The sequence below is a fragment of the Eubalaena glacialis genome, chromosome 6, assembly GCF_028564815.1.
Source record: "Eubalaena glacialis isolate mEubGla1 chromosome 6, mEubGla1.1.hap2.+ XY, whole genome shotgun sequence".
NCBI lineage: Eukaryota > Metazoa > Chordata > Mammalia > Artiodactyla > Balaenidae > Eubalaena > Eubalaena glacialis.
In genome coordinates, this window is record NC_083721.1 from 125,265,641 (window position 1) to 125,290,655 (window position 25,015).

Consider the following 25,015-nt stretch of genomic DNA (forward strand, 5'->3'; position numbering starts at 1 on the left):
AACAAAATGCCCAATAAGCACAACCACTTAAAACAGAGACCAAAATCTGGACATAGACCACAAGAAGCAAAACTATTGGAAAAGGCAAGCCAACAATTTAAAATACACATAATTAGTATCCTTAAAGAGATAAAGAAGAATATTAGTAATTTGGAACAGGTACAAGATGTTGTAAAAAATAATCAAATGGAAATATTAAATACAAAAAAAGTGTTAAAAGAGAGAAAAACAGGCACCACTTTTATCTAAAACAAAATTAGCATCAGTCAATTAATGGAAAAGTCAGTTAAAGCAAGGAATCATTTTAAAGTGATACAAATACCTCCAACATTTAATCGTCACTTACATAAATGCATATTCATTTGCCAATCTTTTGATAAAGATTCAATGCTTTTTCTTTGAATCTTAGGGTTCTCGGATGCCTTTCTTGCACAAAGCACACCCAAAATATATCTACCAGAACTTCCAGTTTCTATTTCTGTGTCTTTAGTTCAGAGCCAAGAATTAAAGACATCGGCAAAGCATATACGTTAAGAATTTTTCTGTATTTAAACGTTTTATAGTTGTCCTGCTCACCACTAATTTAGTAGCATTTTCTATGCAACTAAATTTTACCAAGTCTTTTCTACATATTTAACTTAGTTTTGAAAAGCATCAACTCTTTCTTTCATAGTCACACTTAATCTACGTAGTTAAATTAACAATTACAAATACCAATTTAAAGCAAAGATAAACAGACTTTGGAACAAGTGGAACTGACTCTCATTAAGCCTAAAAATTTACGTGGTAAAAAAGAATGGAGGGTTAAACTAGAGAGTAGAGACTGATTAAGATCTTCTAGGGCATATCTACAGCTGAGTCTTTCCCTCGATATTTGAATATGATTTGTTTTGCATACAAACTCATTCTGAATATCATCAAAAATACACATGTAGCCCAAGAGAACTTTCTGAGGGATCTTTGTGTGGTAACTCCGAAGTACCCAAAGAGTTTGGAACAAAAATAAAATTAGCTCCAAACCACCAAAGTAAGTCAAAGCTAAAACTCTCATTCAGAATCGATTTATGCATGCCTGGTTTTAATGTGAAAACATAATTGCCTTCCTTGGAAACAAAGAGAAATACATTCACGTACTGTAATCATGCATAATTTTTGACATTTTACTTATATTGTCAAGGGTGTGCAGTAGCTTCAATACAGAGAGGCTTCAGGGAGGGAGCTTTATAAATCTTGCTGAAAAAGAAGCTCAACAAAGTTAATCGGTGTAAAATAAGAGTTTTCTGGAGTTCAATACAAGCACTGACAATCTACATTCACTACATTTTAACTCTCCATTACAAAGCAACAAGTCAAGCAAACTTAATTTTCATCAGCTATTGATTTAGTGATATTCGTGCCTTCATAAAAATCATTTGGCAGCTGTTTTCTAATTACATGGCATTATTCAGTTGTCATATATTTTTGTCTCATTTTCATTGATTTCTCTGATTTATAAAGACTCTTGCACATGTTCCAATTTCTTATCATGTTTAGCACAATGTTCTACTCTAAGCTTCAAACCTTCTATTGAATGCCTTTCCATAATCCAATCCACCATAGTTCAGAAATTGAATTCAAAATCTTCTTCATAATTAAAATGCTTTTTAACCCTTCATTGTGATTTTTTTCTTTGTCAGTCAAATCAATGAACTCTTTAACCATCTGGAAAACAAAAAATTAAGAGTTTGAATATTACCATTTACATGTAATATAAAGTTGTGTTATATACTTCTATCAGACTTAAAATCAGATTGAAATACATAAGAAAAAATATATACCTCTTTACATTCTAAATTGTGAAAAACCTACCTCCATGTATTGTACAAGAGATGACCTCAAAGCAAAAGGAAAAGTTGAACAAAGAGTTTGGTCAGGTTAGATAGCAAATCAGTTGAACTAGTCTTCAAATTACTTTCCCTCAAAAATAGGAGATGGGGTAAGGGTGGTAAAATAGTTTTTTCTGAGAAGTTCTGGTTACTGTCGTACCATTACAGTAAATTATTCAAAATTATCTAATTCAGAAAGTTTATCAAAGGAATTCAAATATGGTAGATACACTAACATAAATGACAGTGTTTATTAGGTGTAACATAACATGAAGCAAAGAATCTCTGGAAATTTTCAAGCTAGCTTTACAACTAAGTGTTATTCCAAACACATGCTTCAACTTCTCAATCTGAAATACTGAGGCAAAGCCTTTCTCAGTGAATACCGGTTTGGCTCTAGTGTTTTGCATTTGTCCTGATATTTTATGCATTACATTGTGAAATAGCTGATCATAAAACAACACTGAGTAATGTCCTTAATCCTAGGCATTTTAGTTTGTAACACTTTCATCAAGGAAATGGGATGGCAGGAAGAAGTCAAACACAGCTCACAGTGTTTGGGGCTCAATATACTGTACGTTGCCAGTGGCCAATCTTCATGTAGAAAGAGCACAGTATTCTCATGGTGGATGGAGCAATATATCCTCAGCCCTGTTGTGGGTGGTTGTCACTCAGATCAGTGGCAAGGGCTGGGGTATTGGTATTCAACTCAGAGACCTAAAGAAATGACATCATTAGAAATCTTCCTTTTTGTGTACATTCTTCACACTCCCGCTCAAGAAAGAATTCAGCATAGGCTAATTATAAAGGTAAAAAGACACACAAGATGAATAAGAAAAGAGATTAAGAATAACTAAATGAAAAAGTAGAAGAAATGGGATATTGACCTTTAAAAATTTTGATAATGTGTGAATTTTTTTATACCAATGCCTAACAATATCAATGTTTCTCTTGGTTTTTTCATTAAGAGATTTTTTTAAAGCATGGTTTTAATTTCTTCAAAGAAAATATATTGTTTCAACTAGCTAATTTATTTGTTGGCCAAACCACCGAGAAATTATGTTATGCCGTCTCCTTTTTTTTTTTTTTCTCCTAAAGGCCAGTACTATTAGATTTGCTGAGAAGATCCTTCTGGAGAACACTTATTTGAACATAATTCTGGTTACTCTAGCCCCCCAAGCCTTTGCAGGTATTCTAGACTAGAGGCTCCACGTGCCAACCACAAACTCCTAGCAAAATGTTTACTTTCAAGACTAACAAGACTATAGGATGAAAAGTGGCGTTTGCTGCCTACACTGTAAAATTGCCTAAACTGCAACTCTTCTGATAGAAATCCCCTTTCTGCTGTTAGAGCAAAGCAGTATGGAATAAAATGATACCCTACTTGACTTATTTTTTTTATGAGCTAAAGAAGTAGAAGTAGGAGAAGTAGTTGAAAGTGATAGAGAACGAAATTTCAGCTCAACATAAGGAAAGATTTTCTTACAGTTATAGATGTCTAAACATGCCATTTGCTTCCTTGGTAAGTGGTGAGGTTTCTGCCTTTGGCTGTGTTCAGTTATAAGCTGGAGAGCCCGTTAACAAGAGTGTTGGAGCAATCAAGCATTGGTTAGATGTCTGGACTACATACATCACAAGGTGACTCTACCTTTGAAATTTGTGTTCCTATATTGCGGTGTGCCTGTGTGTGTGCATGTGTGTGTGTGTGTGTTTAAATTCATCAAAATAGATCTAAGGCCAGTCTTATTTGGGGAACCAATATTCCTGACCAATATCATGATAATAAGAACTTTGAAGTTGCAGACTTGAGAAGTTATTCTTAACCTAATAGTGTATTAACTTAAATGCAACCTTACAAAACTCTACACTTTTACCTTAATAGCCCCCAAAAAAGGAAGAATCAAAACTGGGAAACCTCCAGAAATAAGAACACTATTATCAGTGTTTACTGGCTAAAGTAATTTAGCAAATTCATAGAAAATAACCTTCCCCTTAAGTTATAAGCTCAAGGATTTCAAGAAAATCTGGCTATAGTATTTATTCAGTTTAATGAAGCTCAATTCCTTGTAACTGTAACTATATTTGTTTCCTATATTAGCTTTACTTACTTAATGATGCCTATTCATCTTCTTAAAATGTGTTCTGTTGTGTTTTTATAGGCTGTGCTTTTGAAATTCTCATGTTTTTAAAAAGTCAAATTAAGTTTAAAAGAAAACAATGAAAAATTCAGGGGACGGGAGAGAGCTGAGTAGCAGCCAGGAGTGCATAAGGAACCCAAGAATTCTCAAACAAAGAAATATTGGGTTGGCCAAAAGTTTCATTTGTTTTTTTTTTCTGTAAGATGGCTCTAGTAGCACTTAGCTGTCTTTAACTTCATTCGAAACAATTTTGTTAGATTGTATGCGACAGCTGTCATTATCAGCATGCATTTTAAAAAGACATCAAAATTGGTGAATTTTTGTGTAGCCATTTTAATATTGAAGATGGAAGAAAAATAGCAACATTTTCAGCATACTATGCTTTCTTATTTCAAGAAAGGTAAAAACGCAACTGAGATGCAAAAAAAGATTTGTGCGGTGTATGGAGAAGGTGCTGTGACCGATTGAACGCGTCAAAAGCGGTTTGCGAAGTTTCGCACTGGAGATTTCTCGCTGGATGATGCTCCGCGGTTGGGTAGACCAGTTGAAGTTGATAGTGATAAAATCGAGACATTACTTGAGAGCAATCAATGTTATACCACGCGGGAGATAGCCGACATGCTCAAAATACCCAAATCAAGCGCTGAAAATCATTTGCACCAGCTTGGTTAGCTCAGTAAAGGAGCTCTCTGAACCTTCTTTACTTCGGGGCCTGTATAGTCCTAACCTTGAAGAATTTGATCTTGGATTTGGAGTCCACCTCCTGCAAATGGGGCAGAGACATTGCATGAAGTTTGTCTTATTTTAGGCCATAGATAGATAGATAGAGATATAAAGATATATATATATATGTATCATAATATATATATAAAACCATATACAATCATTATATAAGGCACAGTGAAAAGTCCAGAATTTCTCTAAGGGGAAAGGGGTGATTGGGAAGGAGATTTGTCTTGAAGTTACAAATGCATGGCAAGACCTTTGTTTTTACTTTTTGTATTTTGAGAGGAGGGAAAGGGTTGGAAGAATTGACTTTGGTGAGCGGATGGTAATAGACATTGCGGGGGGATAAGTATCCCCTACCTCAAGTCACCCCCTGCATCCACTAGTTGGGTAGAAGGAAATTTACCTTTCGGGTTTCTTTACTTGAAAAACAATGTAGTCAGAGTCACAGATATCTTCCCTACCAACCAAGAGTTGCTCTGATGATCAAACAGGATGTATATATGAATGAAACTATACTTTGCAGACTGTAATGTGTTACAAATATTCACCAATACTTATATTACAAACTTCTTGCTGTCCCTGAACCTGAATCTTGTCTAATGGAGAGGCAGCCTAGTCTGGCAGAAGTGGCATGGGCCTTGGACAAAACTCAGGACAACTCAGTTCTTCCCTTTATTGTGCTTTACATGGGCAAATGCATTACTATGGTTGAGTGCAATTTCCCCAACTGTAAAATAGAAATAATATTATCAATTTATGAGTTTTCTTTTCATAATGACATGAATTGCTAAAAATGTTTAAAGTAAGCAAAAGCCTTTAACTCATTCCCTAGCACAAGTTAAGCCCTAAAAAAATGAGTCCCATTAGCATTATTACTATTTTAGAAGTTGTAATACTGATATTATTACAGTGTCCTAAATCTAGAAGAGGGTCTCAAAGGATTGCACTTGTACTTATTTGTAACTATAGATCTTCGGCTTCCTAAGGAGAGGCTTCACTCTGGGAACCATGACCTTGACTGGCAACAAAGCTTTCAGATCCCTTATGTCCTGGTGGTAAAGGTCACAGGTCTTCAGCACAATTCAAGTCCTATGCTACCTGTACAGCCCACAGGAATTATTGGGTTCACCTTGAACATATTTCCTCAGGACTTGGGACTAAGCAAATATTAGAATCCCAGGAGCAAAAGTTTATAATTTTAATAGAATATATTGTAATGTTTGTTTGCAAATCCCCCAATATAGGAATAAAAATTGTTTACTTGTATTCCAGTTTGTTCAGAGTAGTTATAGATATACCCAATAATGTATAAAAAAATGAAATCTGAGATATTCTCTAAAGAAGACTCCCAGTTAGGAATAAGGGCAAATTTTATTAACAAACAAACAAAAAATCCCAGGACAAAATTATGGGGAAAATAAAAGAATATATTTAGTTCTTTATTTCCTTTCACTTTTATTATAGTTTTGTAGGTTCTTTAACATCCCAATTAAAATGAATATCAGTGCATTACTTGGCCAAGTAAATGAAAGTCAATATGTTGAAACAAACTTAAAGTCAAATAAAAGCCATATTGAGGAGTTCATGTGAATTTAATTAGTATTAGTTAAGCAGGGTATAGTGAACTGTTGTAATATTTCTGTACATGAACCACAGTAATATGGTTGTTTCATTCTTTTACTAATAGGAGAAAAAGTCAATCAGAATTAGTAATAAACATATTTTATAAAACAGATACGACTTTTTCTTACTTTCTAGTTAGTACAGTAAGTAACACCAACTGAAAAACATAGTATCGAATAAGTCTTTAGAGAACAGGGTTTGCTGACCAGATTAAGTTGTTTAACATGTAAGTTGTTACCATGAACTTTCAGAGTTTTTAAACACAGATTGTCCTCTTATGCAGTTTGCCCTATTAAAGCAAGTCTTGCTTGCCCTATTAAACGTGCTGTTTTCTCCTAAAGAAAAGCTTTGCTAAGCAAATATTACTTTTAACCTGGGTCCCCTCCACAGGCTCACAAACTGTGAATTAAGGGAAATAAAACAAATGTTGCTTACTGTACTGGATAAATAAAATGTTGACTCAAGTTATTTTTCATTGACCCTGAGTGGGAAGGAAGTAGATTCGAGGTTATTCATATTAAATACTGAATTAACTAGTTTGACATTTATTATTATTATTATTATTATTGGTTTGGGGGTGGAGTTTGTTCTGTTTTCTTTTTTCTAAAATTGACCAGTAAATCTATTCCCTCAGTAATTGACTACTCTGGGCCAGACTCAGGCAATGAAGGTTTAATGGTCAAATTGGTTGCTTCTGTCAGCTTGGCCTTAATGTACATTCTCTTTCTGAAACATGTCTTCAGGAGATTTTTGCATGTGAAACACAAAGTTGAATTTGCCCACACATTTTCATTAAGTGCCCTGAGAAGGAAGTTATTATGAAGCCTATTCATTCAGAGGATTGTTGTTACATGATATAAATAGACAAAGGAGTGCTAATCAGTGCTGCTGCCTTGCTATGAAGGGAATCTTTTTTAAAATGCTAACAACCATCTACAATTTAAAATAAGTGAGTCTATTAGATTGTCAAAGATTTTTTTAAATGGATAAAAATTAATTTTGGCAAGAGTGTGAGGAAAGGGCAGCCTCTACACCATTATTAGAGATGTAAATTGGTATAATCTTTCTGAAGGGCAGACTGGTAGTATGTTGAAAAAGAAAAATTAATATATATCCTTTGACAGACGTAACCCATATCTAGGAATTTCACCTAAGGAGTAATCACTCAGCTGGGGAGAGAGATTTGTATAAAGATGCTCAGTGCAGCATTGTTTATAAGGGGAAAATCTGAAGCAACCAAATGTCTAATAATGGGTAATAATAGATACAGTGAAATAAAATTGGGTATGAAGATACAAAGGGATATTGTGCTGCCATTAAAAATTGTTCAGTAGATTGAGCTTTATTGCCATGGAAAGAGGCTTGTGAAATATTACTGAGTTAATTAAAGTAAATTATATAAAAATACAGTCAGATTTATGTAACATTATGCATGTTGTCTATATAATCTATGGATCTGTGAATAAAGAGATCACTGAAAAAGATGTTCCACAAAAAGATAAGTGCTTTTTTTGGTTGTTGTTTGTATTTTCCTGCACTCAAGAACAATTTTTAAAGAAAATAAGAAAAATATTAGAAATAGATAAACTCCTGAAAGTAAAAAGATGAAGAGTTGGTGCTTGAGCAAGGCTAAAGAAGGAAAACATTTGGGAAGTATTTTATTCCACTTTAAAATTTTTGTTATAATTTAATTCAGTTTTTTAAGCTATGAAAGTAACATGTTCATGGTAAAAAACAAAATTTAAGAGGAATGTCAAATGTCTATAAAGTGGAGTGCAAGTTATGTGTATATGTATATGTATATGTTAATACACGATGGATTCATATGTATACAAACATATCCTTTGTTTCCTTAGCTTACTTTTTTTTTTTAATGTCTCACAATCAGAAGTCCTAACTCCAGCTAATAACTGCTGAATTCATCACACACATTTCTGAACCAAACACGCTGGGCTGAGCGTGGGGAAAGAGGTGGACCCCAGAGGCAAATTGGGGTATGACCACTAACAAGAGGCTGAATGGATCCTAGTCAGAAAAATGTCCCCTCTAGAGTAAAATACACTTGGGATGGGGACTGGAGAGGGAGAAGCCCTATGAATTTAGCCTTGATATGTGATTATTAATGTCAAAAACTGGGTAGCTGCTCTGGACTGCATGTCTCCCCCTAACCCCCTTCAAATTCATTTGTTGAAGTCCTAGTCCCCAGTGTGATGGCATTTGGAGGTGGGGCCTTTGGGAGGTAATTAGGTCATGAGGGTGAAGTGCTCATGAATGGAATTAGTGCCTTCAGAAAAAAGAGACACAAGAGAGAAGATCTCTCTCTCTCTCTGCCATGTAAGGATACAGCAAGTAGGCTGCTGTTTGCAAACCAGGAAGAGGACCCTCACCAGAACCAAATCAGCCAGCACCTGGATCTTGGACTTCCCAGACCCAGAACTATGATCAATAAATTTCTGTTGTTCAAGGCACCCAGTCTATAGTATTTTGTTATAGCAGCCTGACATGTTATGGCAGATTAAGACAGCAGCCAAATCTCACTTTTTGAAAAAGTAAAGACCTAATGAGATAGAAAAGTGTCCCCCATCTCCTATATTTCCCCCCATATTTTCAAGTTGTCTGTGGTTATTTGAGTGACGGTGTTTGTTTAGATGGGCTGGCCTAGAATGTAAAGTAAGTACTCAGGATAATTGACGATCGCTACCCCTGCAGAAAGACCATCCTGTACCAAAAGAGCTGTTTTTTTTTTTAATCCATTCTTTCTATTACTGGTTTTAAATAATGTGTCTGACAAGATTCTCCTTTTCTTTCTGTCAGCTGTCAGTGAACAGGTATTGGGCATTATTTGTGGGGCTGTAAATACATTACATGAAAAAATAACGAGTCCTCAAAAAATCAAGAGAAATGTCTCCGGAGATGTTTACCTAACATGGTGATTTATGTAGGTCTGGGAAAGAAGTTTCAGAACTTCCAAATGAAGAGTCTGGAACATAAACTAAAATCTCTTCTAAATCTGCCTTTGCTGTAGCCCCTGGACACATTTCCCTTTCACTTCTCATCTGGAAGTTGGAGAATGTTTTTCTTGTTCAACTTAAATTGTTTAGTTAATGGTCTAAGGATAACGCTTGAGAGCATCCCTCAGCATAACATGTTATTACTCTGTCCCTCTGACTGAATTTGATGTATCTACTGTGTTCTTGCTGAATTAACTGATCCCTGGGATTAATCATTTTCTTTTTACCAGCTAGAGATTGTAGACATTTAATGGATATACCTGCATCAGTCAATTTAATGAGTCTCATTGTCTGAAGTTTGAAATATACTGATTATTTTAATGTTGAAATATAATCGACATTCATCCTCACTACAGGTTTCTAAGTTTTCCAGGTTTGGCCTGCCTGAGGAAGGTAATTTAGCTAAAGCTTTTTTTTTTTTTTTTTTTTTTTTTTTTAAGTTCCTCAGGGTCTGGGAACTCAAGTGCATCTACTGGGTGATGTGCAGAAGGGGCTAAACAATTCTTGCATCGTTCACTACGGTACACGTTAAGCAAATCATGCAGTTTCAGTTTCTGTAACAGGGACTATTCTTTCATCCTAGTAGGAATTGTTCCATGGAGGATCATGCCAGTTAATCGCACCCTGGGGTATCTCTGGCAGCCTTGCAGTTGGAAAGGAGGGTGGGATGTTGACACGGCTGCAGCATCTGTCACTGGGTAGAGAGCCAGGGTAGAGTCAGCTGACCTGGCAGGACAGGCAGGGCCCCTGCACCCCGCCAGAGGCTGAGCAAAAGGCCAAAGGATGGCCTTCCCAGATACAGGAGGACCATCCAGTCACCAAATACAGTCACAGGAAATTAAATGGACTCAAAGCTGAGTCATAATTCATGGGTTTTGTTTTCTGTTTTGTTTTCAGTTGTTTGAATTTATGAACTTCTTGGCTGAGAATGTCATCTTCTGTTACATGGGCCTGGCGCTGTTCACGTTCCAGAATCATATCTTTAATGCTCTTTTCATCCTTGGAGCCTTTGTATCCTTTGAAATACAGAACAATGGGTGATGAGAAAAGAGAACAAACTACTTACCTTTAGTGATTATTCTGTTAAATTGTTAAAGTAATTTCTTCAGGTTTACTGCAAAGCTCAAATTCAAGGCAGACAAGTAATTCTAATTAGGGGGGGAAAGCATCCTAAGAAATTGGGGCCTTTATTCAATGTTATGGTTCAGGATAAAAAGTTTGGAAAATACTGAGGGAAGTAAGGGGGAAAAACTAAAAGAAAATGACATTTTTTGAATATTCAAAATATGTTTAACTCACATTATGAATCATTTACATAAAAATTATGTCAATCCATTTTTTATATTTAATCTGCATTAGAATGTGTCAGAAGACAGCCAGGATTTAGAACTTCAGAAATACTTTCAGGGCAAGATGGTAAAATCTTTTTTTCCAGTGAGGACTTTGAAAAAAAGATAGAATAAAGATCAAGTGAAATTACCATGATAGATGTGCTTTCAATGTCTTAAGCACTGTGCACATGTAAGTTTATTTTAATAAGATAGCCCCTTTCCTGTAAGTAAAAGGACAGGTAAAATCTAGACTTCAGTTTTAATGCAGGGGGCTTTTCTAGCTCTAGGTCTGGGGTATAAGCATTCCCAGTAGGAAGCGATGTCTATCAGAAAGGATACTGAGCCACTGCGGATGTCCCCAAGGACAGTCAGCAGCTGTTGTCCTTGTTCCCACTTGGAAAATGGGCAGATGCCCTCTCGGATCACAGGCAGATGATCGTAACAGCCAAGAAAGCCAACTCCTTTCTGGAAACCAGGGCCCAACTAAGCACCTGCACCTACCTCTTGTTCTCTTTTCATTGAGCAGTCAAGTGAATTTTCAAATTCCATCCAAAACCTGGATCTTAGAAGGAAGCTCCCTCTTCCCAAATAACTCCATCCCATTTGAGGACAAACTAGAATAGACAGACTATCAGGGAAGGAGTCCAAGATGTCAAAAGGGGAGAGATGACTACCACAAATATTTTCATAGAATTTTAACCTAGAAAGCTTGGATTTTAGTGAAACGCCTCTTAAAGCAGAAGTTGTATTATACATTTAGACAGGCAGTTCCTCTCATAATTAAATCCACTAAAAGAAAAAAAATAAGTGAAACTTGCTAGGTTTAAGGAGTATAAACTGATGGAAAGTAAGATGATAATCGTGAGCTGAAGCACATTTATCCTTTCTAAAGTGCTGCTTGAGAGGATGATGCCACAGCCTCGGAACGGTCTCTGCCTCACATTTTGCAGCAGAACTGAGTGTAGAGTCAGTTATCAGCCACATAAACATGATGAGAAAATTTACAGTGATTGAAATGGTATTGGGTTAACAATTTTAAACCGAGTATATGTTCAAAGAAGACAGAGTTCTCTACTGTTTCTGGAAAGGAACTGGCATTGAAAAATGAATTTTGGAAGCAAGTTGGACATACATGTATAGACATGTTTATTCCTGTTTTCTGGGTCGTAATATAGAGAAGCTTAAGGACATAATATTTAAAGCTCAAGAACTCTCACCCTTATTGCAGCAACATTTTCCTCAATGTTTCCCCGTGCTTATCCACAGCTAGCAATTTTTGTAGCCAGAGCATGCAACATATATCCCCTCTCCTTCCTCCTGAATCTGGGCCGGAAACACAAGATCCCCTGGAACTTTCAGCACATGATGATGTTTTCAGGTATGTGAACTACATTGTGTGTCAGTGCACGTCTTCTCTCGTAACTTCCCAGTACTTGGAAAACCATGAGGATACTTGGAGTCCTCCTGGGGAAGCATAACTTCTCTTTATCCCATTGTACATACTACCATGTGGATATCCATAAGTTCTGAACAACAATGGGATTTTTTTTTTTTCCAGAAGGGAAATGAAATTAAAGGTAATCTTGTTGGAATGGTCTCAAGGTTCAGTATCTGCCAGAAACTGGCCTGGAATAGGCATTGGACTTTCCCCTGACTTATTTCAGATCAATTTTCACTTGGGAGAATTTGCATAATTTAATAATTTCATAAATTGCATACTGGCAGGTAAATAGTGTGTAAATGGTACCATTTTTGTTCAATGTTAAAGCTCCTTCTCCTTAGAACCCCTGCTCCTTCCCTAATGCCAAGCTCCAGGAACTTCTTATGGTTAATACAAAAGCAAATCATATCTAAGTATGATCAGTTATTAGTTGAGAAAACAAGTATTAATTGCACTCTCACCAAATGCCAAGAGCCGTTCTAGGCACAGGTGGATGAAATCGACAGGATCTCTGCTCTCAAACCATACCTGGAGGCTCTTTTTTTCCCAAAGAAAATAAACAAAATGAATTTGCTGACCCTGAACTACTCTGGAGATTCTGTTTGTCTCTGTTCAATTAATCTTCCTACCATCAGCCTTTTCTTGTTTGGAGACCTTTCCCCTTACATGCCTTCTATGTATTTGTACACTTATATTACACTCAGACGTAGTTCATTGGAAGATGCATGAGAGTAAAACAAAACTGCTTCAGAATAGAGCAAACAAAATTTGGGTTATACAGGGAGATATGGAAAGAGTGAGAAAAACTATCATTTATTGAATATCTGCTGTTTGCCACTCACTATATATCAATCCTATAAAGCAGATATTAACCCATTTTGTATATGGAAAAACTGAAGTTCAGGATCTCAAAGAGGTCAAGTAACCTGGCCAAGGATGAAATCATCCCTAAACCCAGGTCTGTGAGACTTCACCTCAAACCCAACTAAGTGTCCCAAATCTACATTTTTAGAAGTAGTACTAGGAATAAAAGGCTTGTTTCACCTTCAGTTCCCTCCTAGCCTGTTCCACACAGTAAAGGGTGGGAGCTCTCAGGCTGAGAACGAGTCATTTAATCAAGTACTGGCAAATGGAGACCCAGAGTTTAAAAATGTCCTTCTGTAGGCCTCTGACAGTCTACATTTCCAGACATGCCGGCGGGGTGAGAGAGGGAGTCATACAGAGGATAATTCGTACCGATAGGTGATCTTTGACTTAGAGCAGTGATGAACTTTGGTAATGATTGACTCCTGTTATGGGAAAGCAAAAGGCAAATTGGATCACATAAATAAGAAGTCGGCACTGGGTTGCATTTTTGCAAAGCATTTCTAGGAGTTGGGAAGCACTTTTTCTTCTTTCCCATCAAAATATCAGTAGCTTTACTCTGGAGAATGGTGGTTTATTTTTAAAACTTGGAGATTATATTTTAAACAATGCTGTTTTTTTACAAAGAAGATTGTGAGAGAAATGCAAGGTTTAGATAGCCGTGTTGGGATGTGAAGTGTCTGCCCAAATAACCTCGTGGCTTGGTGGTTTTCTGGATTTGGCACCTTCTATGTTTGCTTAGCTGTTGGATTGGAGCTGCATTAAAAACTGAGGCCAGCAGTATGGTGTGTATGACCAGGGGATGTGAGGAAGCCCAGAATTCGGTGATACCTTTATGATATTCTAAATCAGGAAGTCAGCAAACTATGGCCTTTGAACCAAATCTAGCCCACAGGAATTTTGTAAATAAAGTTGGAACACAGCTATACCCCTCTGTTTACATATTGTCTGTGGCTGCCTTTTGTGCTATAAGAGCAGAGGTGAATGTTGCAACAGAAATTGTATGGCCCACGAAACCTAAAATATTTACTATCTGGCCCTGTTCTAGATCATCTTCATCCTCTAGAAGAAAAATAATAACCCCATCACTTTAATGGGATTGGCGTTAATAGTTTAATTCAAGGGACTATCCACCTGCTAGTTCCTATCATTAAGAACATTGGATTTTCCACTAAAAACAGTCTTCTTAGCTTTAAAATGAGGAGATTGTAATGTTACATGGTTATGTAATGGAATCATAGATGCTCAACTCCAAAGTCACTTTATACCTTTCTAAGGCCTTTTGTGGGTAATGTTTTGAGACTCATAGCCAGGGCAAGATAAGATAGGCACTCTTGGTCTCTTCCTGCAGATTAAAAAAAAGAAAGAGAGAGAGAAAGACATGGAGAGTTTTTGAGTATCTTGCTCACGATCTGACAACTCATTAAGAGATGAAATTGAGACTTGAACCCAGGGCTCTTGACTTTGAACTTAGAGCCTTCTCACCTGTCTTGACACAACTTCAGATTTACCCTCAAGGTCATGAGAACAAAAGTTAAATCAAAACCGTGCCCTTCCTAGCCCAGGCCAACTCCAGCATGTCTCAACATGTCTCTCATGCAAACCTGACCCCGATCCTGTTCACAGTAAACCACACACGTGGGTGACACCCCTCCCAGCCATAGGCTCAGGTTCTACACTGCACCCACTGACCCCCTTCAGAGTGTAGGAAGGATCAGGGGAGTTCACCATGTGCAACCCAGTATTTTTCTTCAAAAGAGAATGGTTCAGACCGGGCTTTGATTTTCTGCATGAATTCTGATATGCCGTACCTCACTCAGGACCTAAAGTTTTAAATACATTTGCCAGGAAGTAAAGAATTTAAAAGGTCAACGTAAGGTAATGTCAGCCTGAGGAGGAAGTGAAAAAGCAGATCAAATAGCCTTTTCTGGGTGTGTGGGCACCACAGCTGCTGAAACCAGAAGAAACAGCCAAACCCCTTGAAGAATATTTGCATTATAATATAGTTTAATGTTCTTGATTGTGTCTAGAGTGGTTTTGGTCATCCAGTAAGAAGGATAAGTTTAGAAGCTCTCTGGTGGAAACTAGTTGTCCATGCCTCCCTAATAAATTTAGATGGAGCCTTTCTTTACATAGCTTAAAACATTTTTCAAAGAGTCCTCTGGAGAAGGTAAACAACAATGACCCTCGATCTAAAATGGGGGCGTGAATTTATTTACACAATCCCTCAATCAGTCACCCAGCCACTCATTCAGCAGACACTCCCTGACAGGCTCTCTTTGGTAGGTATTTGGGTGAACGAAGACAGCGACGAGAACCCTGCCCTTAAGGTGGCTTGCAGCCTAAGAGAGAGAACTTGGCTTTGGGCCAAGCTTGGTTCACTAAGCCCATGCAACACAGATGGTTCAAAGACCAATCAAATAAGAGCCAGAACTTCTGTCTTAGTCAATTACACCTCCTATTTGACAAAGCCTTTTCCATCACCTTTACCCTCACCTTGTGCATGCCTTTTTGCACTGGGCAGGTAGAGAACTGGTGATGTTTTTCAAGCAGAAGTGGATTTACTTGTAAAGTTAAAGAAGCTTCAGTTTTAAGCTCCCCGTGTCCACCTTCCAAGACCCTGGGATGGGCGCTAGCAGTGTGTCCTAATGGTATATAAAATTTGTGAAAGGTGTTTTTGTATCATTTTTCTTAAAGAGGATCCAAAAATGTGTAAGTTTCAGGCCCCATAAAACCTGAATCAGACCCGTTTCCAAATCTGGATGCGCCTGGAGGTGACAGTTTGCAGAGGGATCCAGCTGCTTATGACTTACCTCCTGGTGGGGAGCATACACTACCGGCAGTGAGCATTGAAGCAAGGCGCGGAGCTGTGTAGATGGCTGGGGTACAGCAGTGTTTTTGAGCAAAGCTCACATGGTTCATGGATGACCCTACTGCCACTTCCACCACCCTGTGCCCTCCCCCCCCCCCCACCATCTCCACCTTTGGCCTCTAGAGCCAGTTAAACTGAGCGAAGCGACTGTCAGGACCCAGATTGAATTTCTCACCTAGCACAGACCCTACCCGATTGGTTTTGTGTAGTCTAGTAATCCACACACATGCAGCCTTGGAACCTTAAAATGAGGTCTCAAGGTCAGGAGTAGTGTGGTCTCTCTGCCTCATTTGCCTTGAGAAGCTTTTAATAACACAAATTCTGTTTTTGGTAGCTAGGTTGCAGTTAAGAGTCAGTTGGGGAAGTTTACCCTGAGACATTTTCAGACCTTCTTTAAATTCAAGGCCAGGAGTTCATAACTGCTCTGCTGTTTCATGTGACACCCAGCACAAAGGGCTTAAGAGGACCGCTAAGCTCCCCTGAAACTGTTCCCGTCCCTCTCAGCACAGCCCTAGTTAGTGCCTGGCGTGAGCTGCCCTGCCCAGTGCTCAGCTCCCTTGAAACCGGAGAAGCAGAGCTCTGTGGTTTAAATTAAAGGAGGGGATGTGCTTTGCACAAATTACTTTTCCTATTGCTGTGGTGCATATTACAAAGATCGGGCCTCTTGTTTTAATTCAAATCCATGTGCTGCAATTTTGATTTAATTTAAAACTAAATAAGAGCCGGGAGTTGCTTGAAGGAGGGGAAAGACCAAGCCCAATTGAGCCCCAGCAGCCTTCCTGAAACCACCGTGGCTGGGGACTTTAGCCTACTGGGCTTCAGAGGCTCCGTGCAGAGCTGCTGTGCTGATCCAGACGGAACAGAGGCCCTGAAGCACCCGGGCAGGTTCAAGGGGCCCAACGGTGTGTCACAGGACATAATTCTCCAATTTGTCCATTTCTGTTGCACTTTGAAGAGACATTGCAACCCTGATGTGTCCTATTGCATAAACTGGGAAGGGTTTTTAACCAGGGAAATGTGACCTCAGTGTATGGATATAATATAAAACCTCATCCATGAGTCTACATAGCCATAAAGACAAGAGCACCAAGCGTGGCCAGGCTTCGCTGCTATGTTGCTTGTCTCTCATTTGATTGTCCCCAGCACTCATTAGCATTCAGACAGCTGCTGGCACCAAAGAACTGAGAGAAAGGCCTGGAAGTAAAACTTTAAGAAAATTTTCCCATTAGCATTCAGTTTTTTCCCCCTTAATGGTAAAAAGACTGCCATTACTATTCAAGTTCTGGGAAATACTGTATAGAACCTCAGTGTTCTACAGAAGGACAGCTTAAGGACCACTGCCCAGGTGCAGGTGACGACCTTTCTCAGTGTCTTTTTGGTGAGCCACCAATCAGGCCATTGTCAGAGCCAGTCTGAGACTTTGACCAAGAAGTGGCCTTCCCAGTTGATTTATCAGTTACAACCAGGAAGAAAACATAAGTGGAATTCATGAAAGTGAAGAGTCAAGGTTATTTTTTTCAGCAGCGCCTAGGAACAGGACTCTGTATCTATGACCACCCAAATTAATGGAACACTAGTAAGCCACCAGGACTGTCCCACAATAGCTACCAGCCACCATGTAAAAGGGACACATCCATGCTTTGTTGATCCTTCAGACCCAAAAGTGTGGTCCAGGGGCCAGCAGCTACGACATCACTTGGGGTCTCTTTAGAAATGCTGAATCCGAATCTGCTTTCTAACAAAATCCCCAGGCAATTCGCAGGCATGTGAAAGTTTGAGAAGCGCATCCCAGAACATAATCACGATTTGTGGTTTCTGTTCTGAAGCTCTCTCTTCAGTCCATCCCTCCCACCTTATTCTGTTCTGCTTTGGACCCTCTTGGGTACCAGTCTTGCTTCTTGTCCTTCCCCTTGCCACCTGATCAGCACAGCAATGTCTACCCAGTTACAGAATCTCCTCCAGTTCCTCGAGTATGTGGAACTCTTTCCCTGTTCACTCAGGCTCTCCATCTGCCCGGACCCCTTTCCACACCCCACCACCCTCACTCTTTAACCTTTTATCCTTCAGATCTTGGCTTAGACATCACATCCTATAGGAAACCTTGTAACTCCTCAAGTCTGGGTTGATGTCCCTCTCCTCTGTTTCCATAACACCCAATATTTCTCCTCTCCTAGTACCCATCACATTCTACCATGATTTTTGGTTTGCCTGCCTGTGTGCCCCTCTAGACAGGGAGCTTTGTGAGGCCAAATACTTATCTGTTTCATTCACTCTGTACCTCAGCACCCAGCCCACTACTTGAACCTTCCACAAATAATTGATGGATGAATAGGCAAATGAATGAACAACCTACAACAATGTCTATGCAACTAAAAGTGTACATTTCACTAAAATTTCACTTAAGGACTATCCATTCCTGTTCTATCAGCCTGGGAACTTCTGAATCCAGAATTGACCCCAAAGGCAGCTCTCAGACCATGTTTGCCCAGGTGGGAGCTAAGCAACTATAAATTTAAGGAAAGAGATCAACAAATAAAGACTTTTGTTTTTTAAATAAAAGAAAATATTTTTCACCTACTCACTTCAGGCTAAAAAACCTTCCCTGAGCATTCGTAACAGTAAACATTGTTAACACTTCCTCAACAGTAGCATTCGGATATGAAACTATTTTTCAAATCTTTGCTTGCTTTGTGTTGGATGGATGTTTATGATTTCCAGCTAAAGACCTAAGATCTCATTAAAAACCCTGGGACTTTTATATGGGCCAAATGATTTGAATCAAGAATCAGGCTTGACTTCAGCTCGGGAAAAAGATTTCTTTAAATGTATGTACAAGGGTTGTCTGAGAGTCTGAGTCTTCTAAGCAACAGGACTGTTTCTTTTTTTGGCTTGCGGGGATCTTAGTTCCCCGACCAAGGATTGAACCCGGGCTTGGCAGTGAAAGCGCCAGGTCCTAACCACTGGATCGCCAGGGAATTCCCGACAGGACTCTTTCTCTCCTGTCTCTTCCTTAGTTCATCCTTCCAGAGAGCGACAGCCCAGATGACGCCATCATGCTGTCAAGCATTCCTTGCCAAGCCTTCCTCTTTGCAGCCTCTCCCCCAGAGTCCAGTGTTCCCTCCCGCTCCCGTGGTGGTACATCTCCTTCCTGCTCTGGGCGTATCTTGTGCAATTAATTAGGCCACTCTCTCTTCCTTACCAGTACAAGGTCACTAACCAGCTAATGGGACATAGGCTGAGGACATTTTTTCTGTTAGAGTGGATGAACTTCTACCAAGTCCCCACCTCTCTCACGTGGCACCCACTGTGGCCTGGGGCAGGCATTAGTGAACAGGTGGCTGACCGGTGAAAGTCTTCTGAGGTCTTCAAATGGGGCAGGGTTAACCAGCTTATGCAGAAAATGAGTCATGAAAATGTTCTAACCAGCGTATCAAACAGTCAGAAAAAAGACATCTTGAATAACAAATAACCACGTGCCCCGTTGCCATGACAAAGTAGACAAGCACGGTAGGTCAGTATGAACTGAAGATCCCATTAAGTCCTCATGGTTTCAAATGCTGAGAAAAGTTTATGTGATGATGACAAATTCAGAACATCTGAGAACGAGCTCTGAGCTACAGCCAGCCCCATAGTGTTGTCCTATGATTAGGTCAAAATAGCATATTCTTCACTTAGTTCCAAAATAAATTTACAGTAAAAGTTATTAGCTCTTGCATTTTTAAGCAGCATGTTAGATTCTATTGGGCAGCCCACATATTTTCTAAATAGGAACTACTGTTTTGGTGAAATGCAGAGGGCTCAGGCTCTGAAGCAGTCTCAGCCATGGGCTGCTCTATGCTTAACTCTCTCTAAACCTCAGCTCCCGTGGCTGTAAAACGGTACTTACCTTAGACGGTCAGTGCTGAAAACCAGAGCACAAAGTGTATATAAAATGCCTGACACAGGGACCACCACTTAGGCCACATTCGACAATTGGGAGTTTCCATCACTTTCTTTAACCACCATAGAGGAGACAGCCGTTAGGACTTCACAGAGACATGATTCATATAAACTCACAACTGCTCTCGGAAAAACCTCCCATCAGAGATTAAGGTTTTTATTCTAAGTAAGGTTTGACCGTCAGATCACTGCTGAGGACCTAGTCTGAGGCCAGTGCTAAGTGCCAGTGACATACCTGTGGAAGGCAAGATCCAAGGCTCCACTCCCCTCCCCTTCATTTAAGGACAATTGCTGATATTCTACCTTTAGTTGCAGCAGTGACCTACTCCTGGCACTAAGACATGAAACGCTGTAAACTCAAAAGTGAAACTCAAAATACCAGTTTTTGTGAGGAAAATATATTGTAACCCCCTCTGGGGCAAGTTGACACGTACAAAATGCCACTATCTACTTAGACATTTATTGAGTGTGAGAAAGTGGCAAGGCCTTGTAGATTACGCAACCACACTATATCGAGAGAGTAGCCAATAAGAACACTCTAGCCCCTGAGAGACACTGAGTAATGAAAGGGGACAACCCAGAACACTTGTCACCTCTCCCTGTGTTTCAAGGATAAGGCCTTAGATACAGAAAAGTAAATAATCTTATTTAATTTGGGAACTTTCTGTGTGCATTTCGGTTTTTCAGGAGTGTCACAGATATCACAAACGTCTGACTGATAGTTTTAACCAAGCTAACCTGTCCGCTGAGGCAAACAAAAGGACCCCATTGTTTTTCCCTGTTTTCTGCCTGAATTTGCTTGCTAATTGCTTGCTTGTTTTTGGCATTCGGTAGACATAACCTTAGAAAACCATCGATATACACGAACCAAGCTCAAAAAATAAGTCTGTCTGTGCCATGCATAAATCCCTCTAATTCTGCCCTCAGGTTCTGTGGATGGAGTTCAGAAGAAGTCAATAGGACTGACTCTAGTAAGTTATATGTGCAAATAAGCAAGAAGCAGTTACATTTAAAAATGCCTTGTGCTAAATTTCCATAGGGCAATTACATCATTTAGGAATTTTCGGCACTTGCTGTAATATACCGGGGACATTCCAGTGCTGTTTGGGCAACCAAATCCTTCACAGACAGACCAAACCTCTGTGAGTAGGGCTGGGTCCCAGCCGCACTGCCCAGCCTCCCACTGACCCTCTTCCAAAAGCACCAGGAACTTTTAGAGACCTGTGGTCGCACTTGAGGGCAGAAGGAGACACCAGAGATGCCCTGCCTGTGAATAACAGCCTTTTCCTCCCTTTACAGGATCCTCAGTCCCACTCACCGTCCACTTCCCTCAGTGCCTGAAAACTGTCACTAGACCTTCCTGGAGCTGTTTTAAATTCCACAAGTAAACGTGAAAGCACGCATGTTAACTATTTTAAAAAGCACGCCCTTCAGGAGAATTGTGTGCTACCCTTCCCCAGCAGATTTCTTCCTTCCAATTGTTTTCTTCCTGGCAGGAAGCTCATTTTGGCTGCATGCGGAAATGGGGGTTTTGACTGGAGAGTCAAAAACCGATCATTTTAGAGTAGGGTGGCTGGGACTGGGATGGGGAGGGCAGCATGATGGCAGTAATGCGCGGAAAGGGAGAGAGAGACAGAGACACAGAGACACAGAGAGAGAAGGCACAGAAAGCATTGGGGAGGGAGAGCAAAGGCAAAACATCTTTTTCAAAATGTTGCCTCAGGTTGATCGTCTGCCTAGGAAAGGGGAAGAAAATTTTCTTCTTCGCACCTTTCCTAAAAATTCAAATTATTAAGATAATCATGATTTTTTATCTTTGTTATGGGTTATATATTCAATGGGGGGAATGAAACAGATTGAATAACAAGCCATACCATTTACTATGTAACCTTGGCTACTCCATCCTTCCCAGCCCATATTCCCTCATCTGTTAAGAAAATATTCTGTGATTCTACAGGGACATGTAAGGGAGAGAGATGTAGGGTAGGTAGATGTAGAGAGCCTTATGATAGGCTAAGCTGCTAGAACACACAGACTCCTAAAATTCAGTTGTTGAACCACAGTAGTAAATCCTCTCTCATTCAAGTCACAGGTAGGGTTGATATTAACATGAGGGTGGGGGAAAGATGCCTCTCCTCCAGGTGGTGATTCAGATATCACCAGGCTCCTTCCATCTTGTGGCATCATAATCCCCTAAGTCAAGGGTTCTCAAAGTGTGGTCCCCGGACCAGCAGTGTCAGCAACACCTGGAAACTTGATAGAAATGCAAATCCTCAAGCCCCACCACAGACCAACTGAAATCAGACACTCTGGGGGTGGAGCCCAACAATCTAAGGTTGAACAGGTCCTCCAGGTAATTCTGATGTAGCTAAAGTCTGGGAGCTACTGCTATAGGGATTCATCATGATTTATAACTGGCTGGTGGAACGGGAAAGAGAGACTGGGGTAGGTAGCTTTTCTTAAAAGCCTGGGCCCAGAAATGACATGTATCACCTCTGCTCTCATTTCTCTGGTGAGAACCAGCTGTATTCCTAGCTGCAAGAGACGCTAGGAAATGTAGTTTATGCAGTTATAGCAGCATAGCATGGATGATAAAAATAGGTTCCGGTGGACAGATAGCCATCTTTGCCAAAATAGCCCTCTGCAGTAGGAACATTTTTAGCGTTGCTCCTATGGGAAAAAGCAATCCAGTGTCTAAACTAGGGTTTCTCAAACCAGCAACTATTGATATTTGGGGGCTGATAATTCCTTTTTGTGGGGTCTGTCTTGTACATGGTAGGATATTTAGCAGCACCCCTGGTCTCTACCCACTAGATTAACGTTAGCGCCTCCCACCTTCCAGTTGTGGACAATCACAAATGTCCTCAGACATTGCCAAATGTTCCCTGGGGGACAAACTCACCGAAGTTGAGAACCACTGGTCAAATAGGAAACTTATAAGTTGACCTTTGAAACACAAGCAGGCCATAAGTTGGATACTGCTCACAGAAAGTTGACTTTCTTCTGATCTCTCTTAGCCTTTCTCTTGAAACCCTCCATTGAAGATTTCAGCTAGTGGCAAGGATTATTCCACAGTTTCCTACCACATCTACCTTCCCTACGTAAAAATAAACTTCCAAAGACAGAGGCATCTATGCATGTTGACTCAGAGCTGTGACAGAGCTAATCCTATTTACAATTACCCTTCCTGGCTTCCTAAGGTGTCCAAAAACACACTTCATTTTATGCAAAAATATATTGAAGTTATGTCGCATTCCTTCTCAGTGGCCTTAGGTTTAAATGATTCAAGTTCAGGAAGAGAGATGAAGGAAAGAAAGTTCTGCTTGTCTAACACAGACTTAGTTTCCAGAAAAACTCAATTTATTTTTGAATGCAGAGGCTTTTTCACTGAAACAATCTGTTGGCTTCGTTTCCATGTGATAAAACGACGTTGAACTGAAAATGGGACTGTATAACAAGGTTGTACTATCCTGGAAAATGTATTTTGAAATCAGACTGACATTTTTGCTGAAAGTAGTTACCTTTTGCAAGGCGATGGGACTTCAGCAAAGGTAAAAGCAATACATAATTATATTGTAGACTCAAACTAGGGTTTGATTTATCAGAGTGATGAGAAAGTGTTAAATCTTTGAAATCAACCCCCTCACAGTACTTGAAATGAAAGGAAAAAAGGTATTGCAATGGATTATATCCCAAATGAAAAGAAAGGCAGCAAAATAACTTATCTAAGGGATATTTCTTTTAAAGAATGGGTCAGTTTCTCAGGGACATTTCTCCATCCCTGTCCAACTACTGTTCATTTTCCTTTGGATTCCAATTGTGTTTCAAAGGCAAAATATGATCTTTCCCTCATCCATTCACTCATGCATTTATCCAATGCTTAAGGAGTGCCTACTATATGAGAGGCACCATCCTAGCACTGGGCCTGCCGTCACTGAGCTCACTTTCTTGTGGAGGGACACAGGTCTTAAAGGCTAAAAAACAAACATATAATTTCAGATGGTGATCAGTGTAATAAATGACATGTAAAAAAGGCCTGGGTTCAAGTGGAGGGCACTTAGATGGCATGGTCAAGGCAGCCTTTCTGAGGACTGAAATGATGAGGAGGAGCAGCCAGGGCTGGGGGCCGGCGAGGGAGACTGGGGAAGGGGGCGAGGGGAAGCCTGGGAAGAGCAGCACAAAGTCCTTAAAGCAAGATAAAACATGGTTTAAAATAAGCTTTATCTTCCCATACTTTTCAAACTCCAAACTTTCCTCCGAACTCCCCACTGTCTCCAGTAAAAAAGACTCTAACCTCTCCCCTGAACTCCAGACTCTTAGATCCAACCACCCACTCAACCTCTGCGCTTGTATGACTACCAGGGATCATAGATTTCACATGGCTGGAATATAACCCTTGATCTCCCCCAGACACCCCAATATGCTCTTCCCACAGTTTCCCCCAATTCTTCCAGTTGTTCAGGCCATAAGTTCTTGGAGTTCTCTCTTCTTCTCATACCCCTCATCCAACCCATCAGCAAATATTGTCAACCTTTGACATTATTCCAGTACTTACCATGCTACCATCCTGTTCTGATGCACTTCCACTTCTTGCCTGGATTATGCAGCAGGCTTCTCACTGACCTCCTGCCTCCAGCCTGGAGATCTGTTTTTCATAGCAGAGCCAGAGTGATCCTTTTAATCATAGAATAGATCCTAGCACTACCCTGCCAAAAACCTTCCTGAAGTTTTCCATCTCAAAATAAAATTCAGAAGCCTTGCTGTTCAACAGCCCAGCATGATCTGGCTCGGTTACCTCTTTGGCATTATCTCCTTCCACTCACCCACCCTCCCGCCCCCCATTGATTCCATTCTAGCCACACCAGCCCCTTTGCTGCTATGTGAACATATCAGGCATATCCTTGCCTCAGGGCCTTTGCGCCTACTGTTCCAGAAGCCTGGAGTGCTTTTCTTCCAGACACCCACATGGCCTCTCCCTCATTAGAGTCTATGCTCAAATGTCACCTAACCAAAGTGGCTTTCCTAACCACCCTGAACACTCCAACTCTTCACATAAATATATCCTCTATCCTCTTATCCTACTTTTGTTTTCTTCACAACAACTTACATATTACTTTTTTTTTTCTTTTTTAAACTAATCTGGAAGCCCCTTTAAGGCAGAAACTATCTCTTGTTTTCTGCTGTCCCCTAGAGCCCGAATGA

General features: G+C 39.8%; 1 protein-coding gene across 1 annotated transcript in view; it reads left to right on the forward strand.

Annotated features, from left to right (window-relative positions):
- SLC9A9 (solute carrier family 9 member A9) overlaps positions 1 to 25,015 on the forward strand; it is a 546,145-nt gene that overhangs the window by 323,052 nt on the left and 198,078 nt on the right. The window contains exons 10-11 of the mRNA XM_061193585.1: positions 10,264 to 10,377; positions 11,964 to 12,075. Of these exons, the coding sequence (XP_061049568.1) occupies positions 10,264 to 10,377; positions 11,964 to 12,075 (226 nt within the window). The remainder of the gene's footprint in view (positions 1 to 10,263; positions 10,378 to 11,963; positions 12,076 to 25,015) is intronic.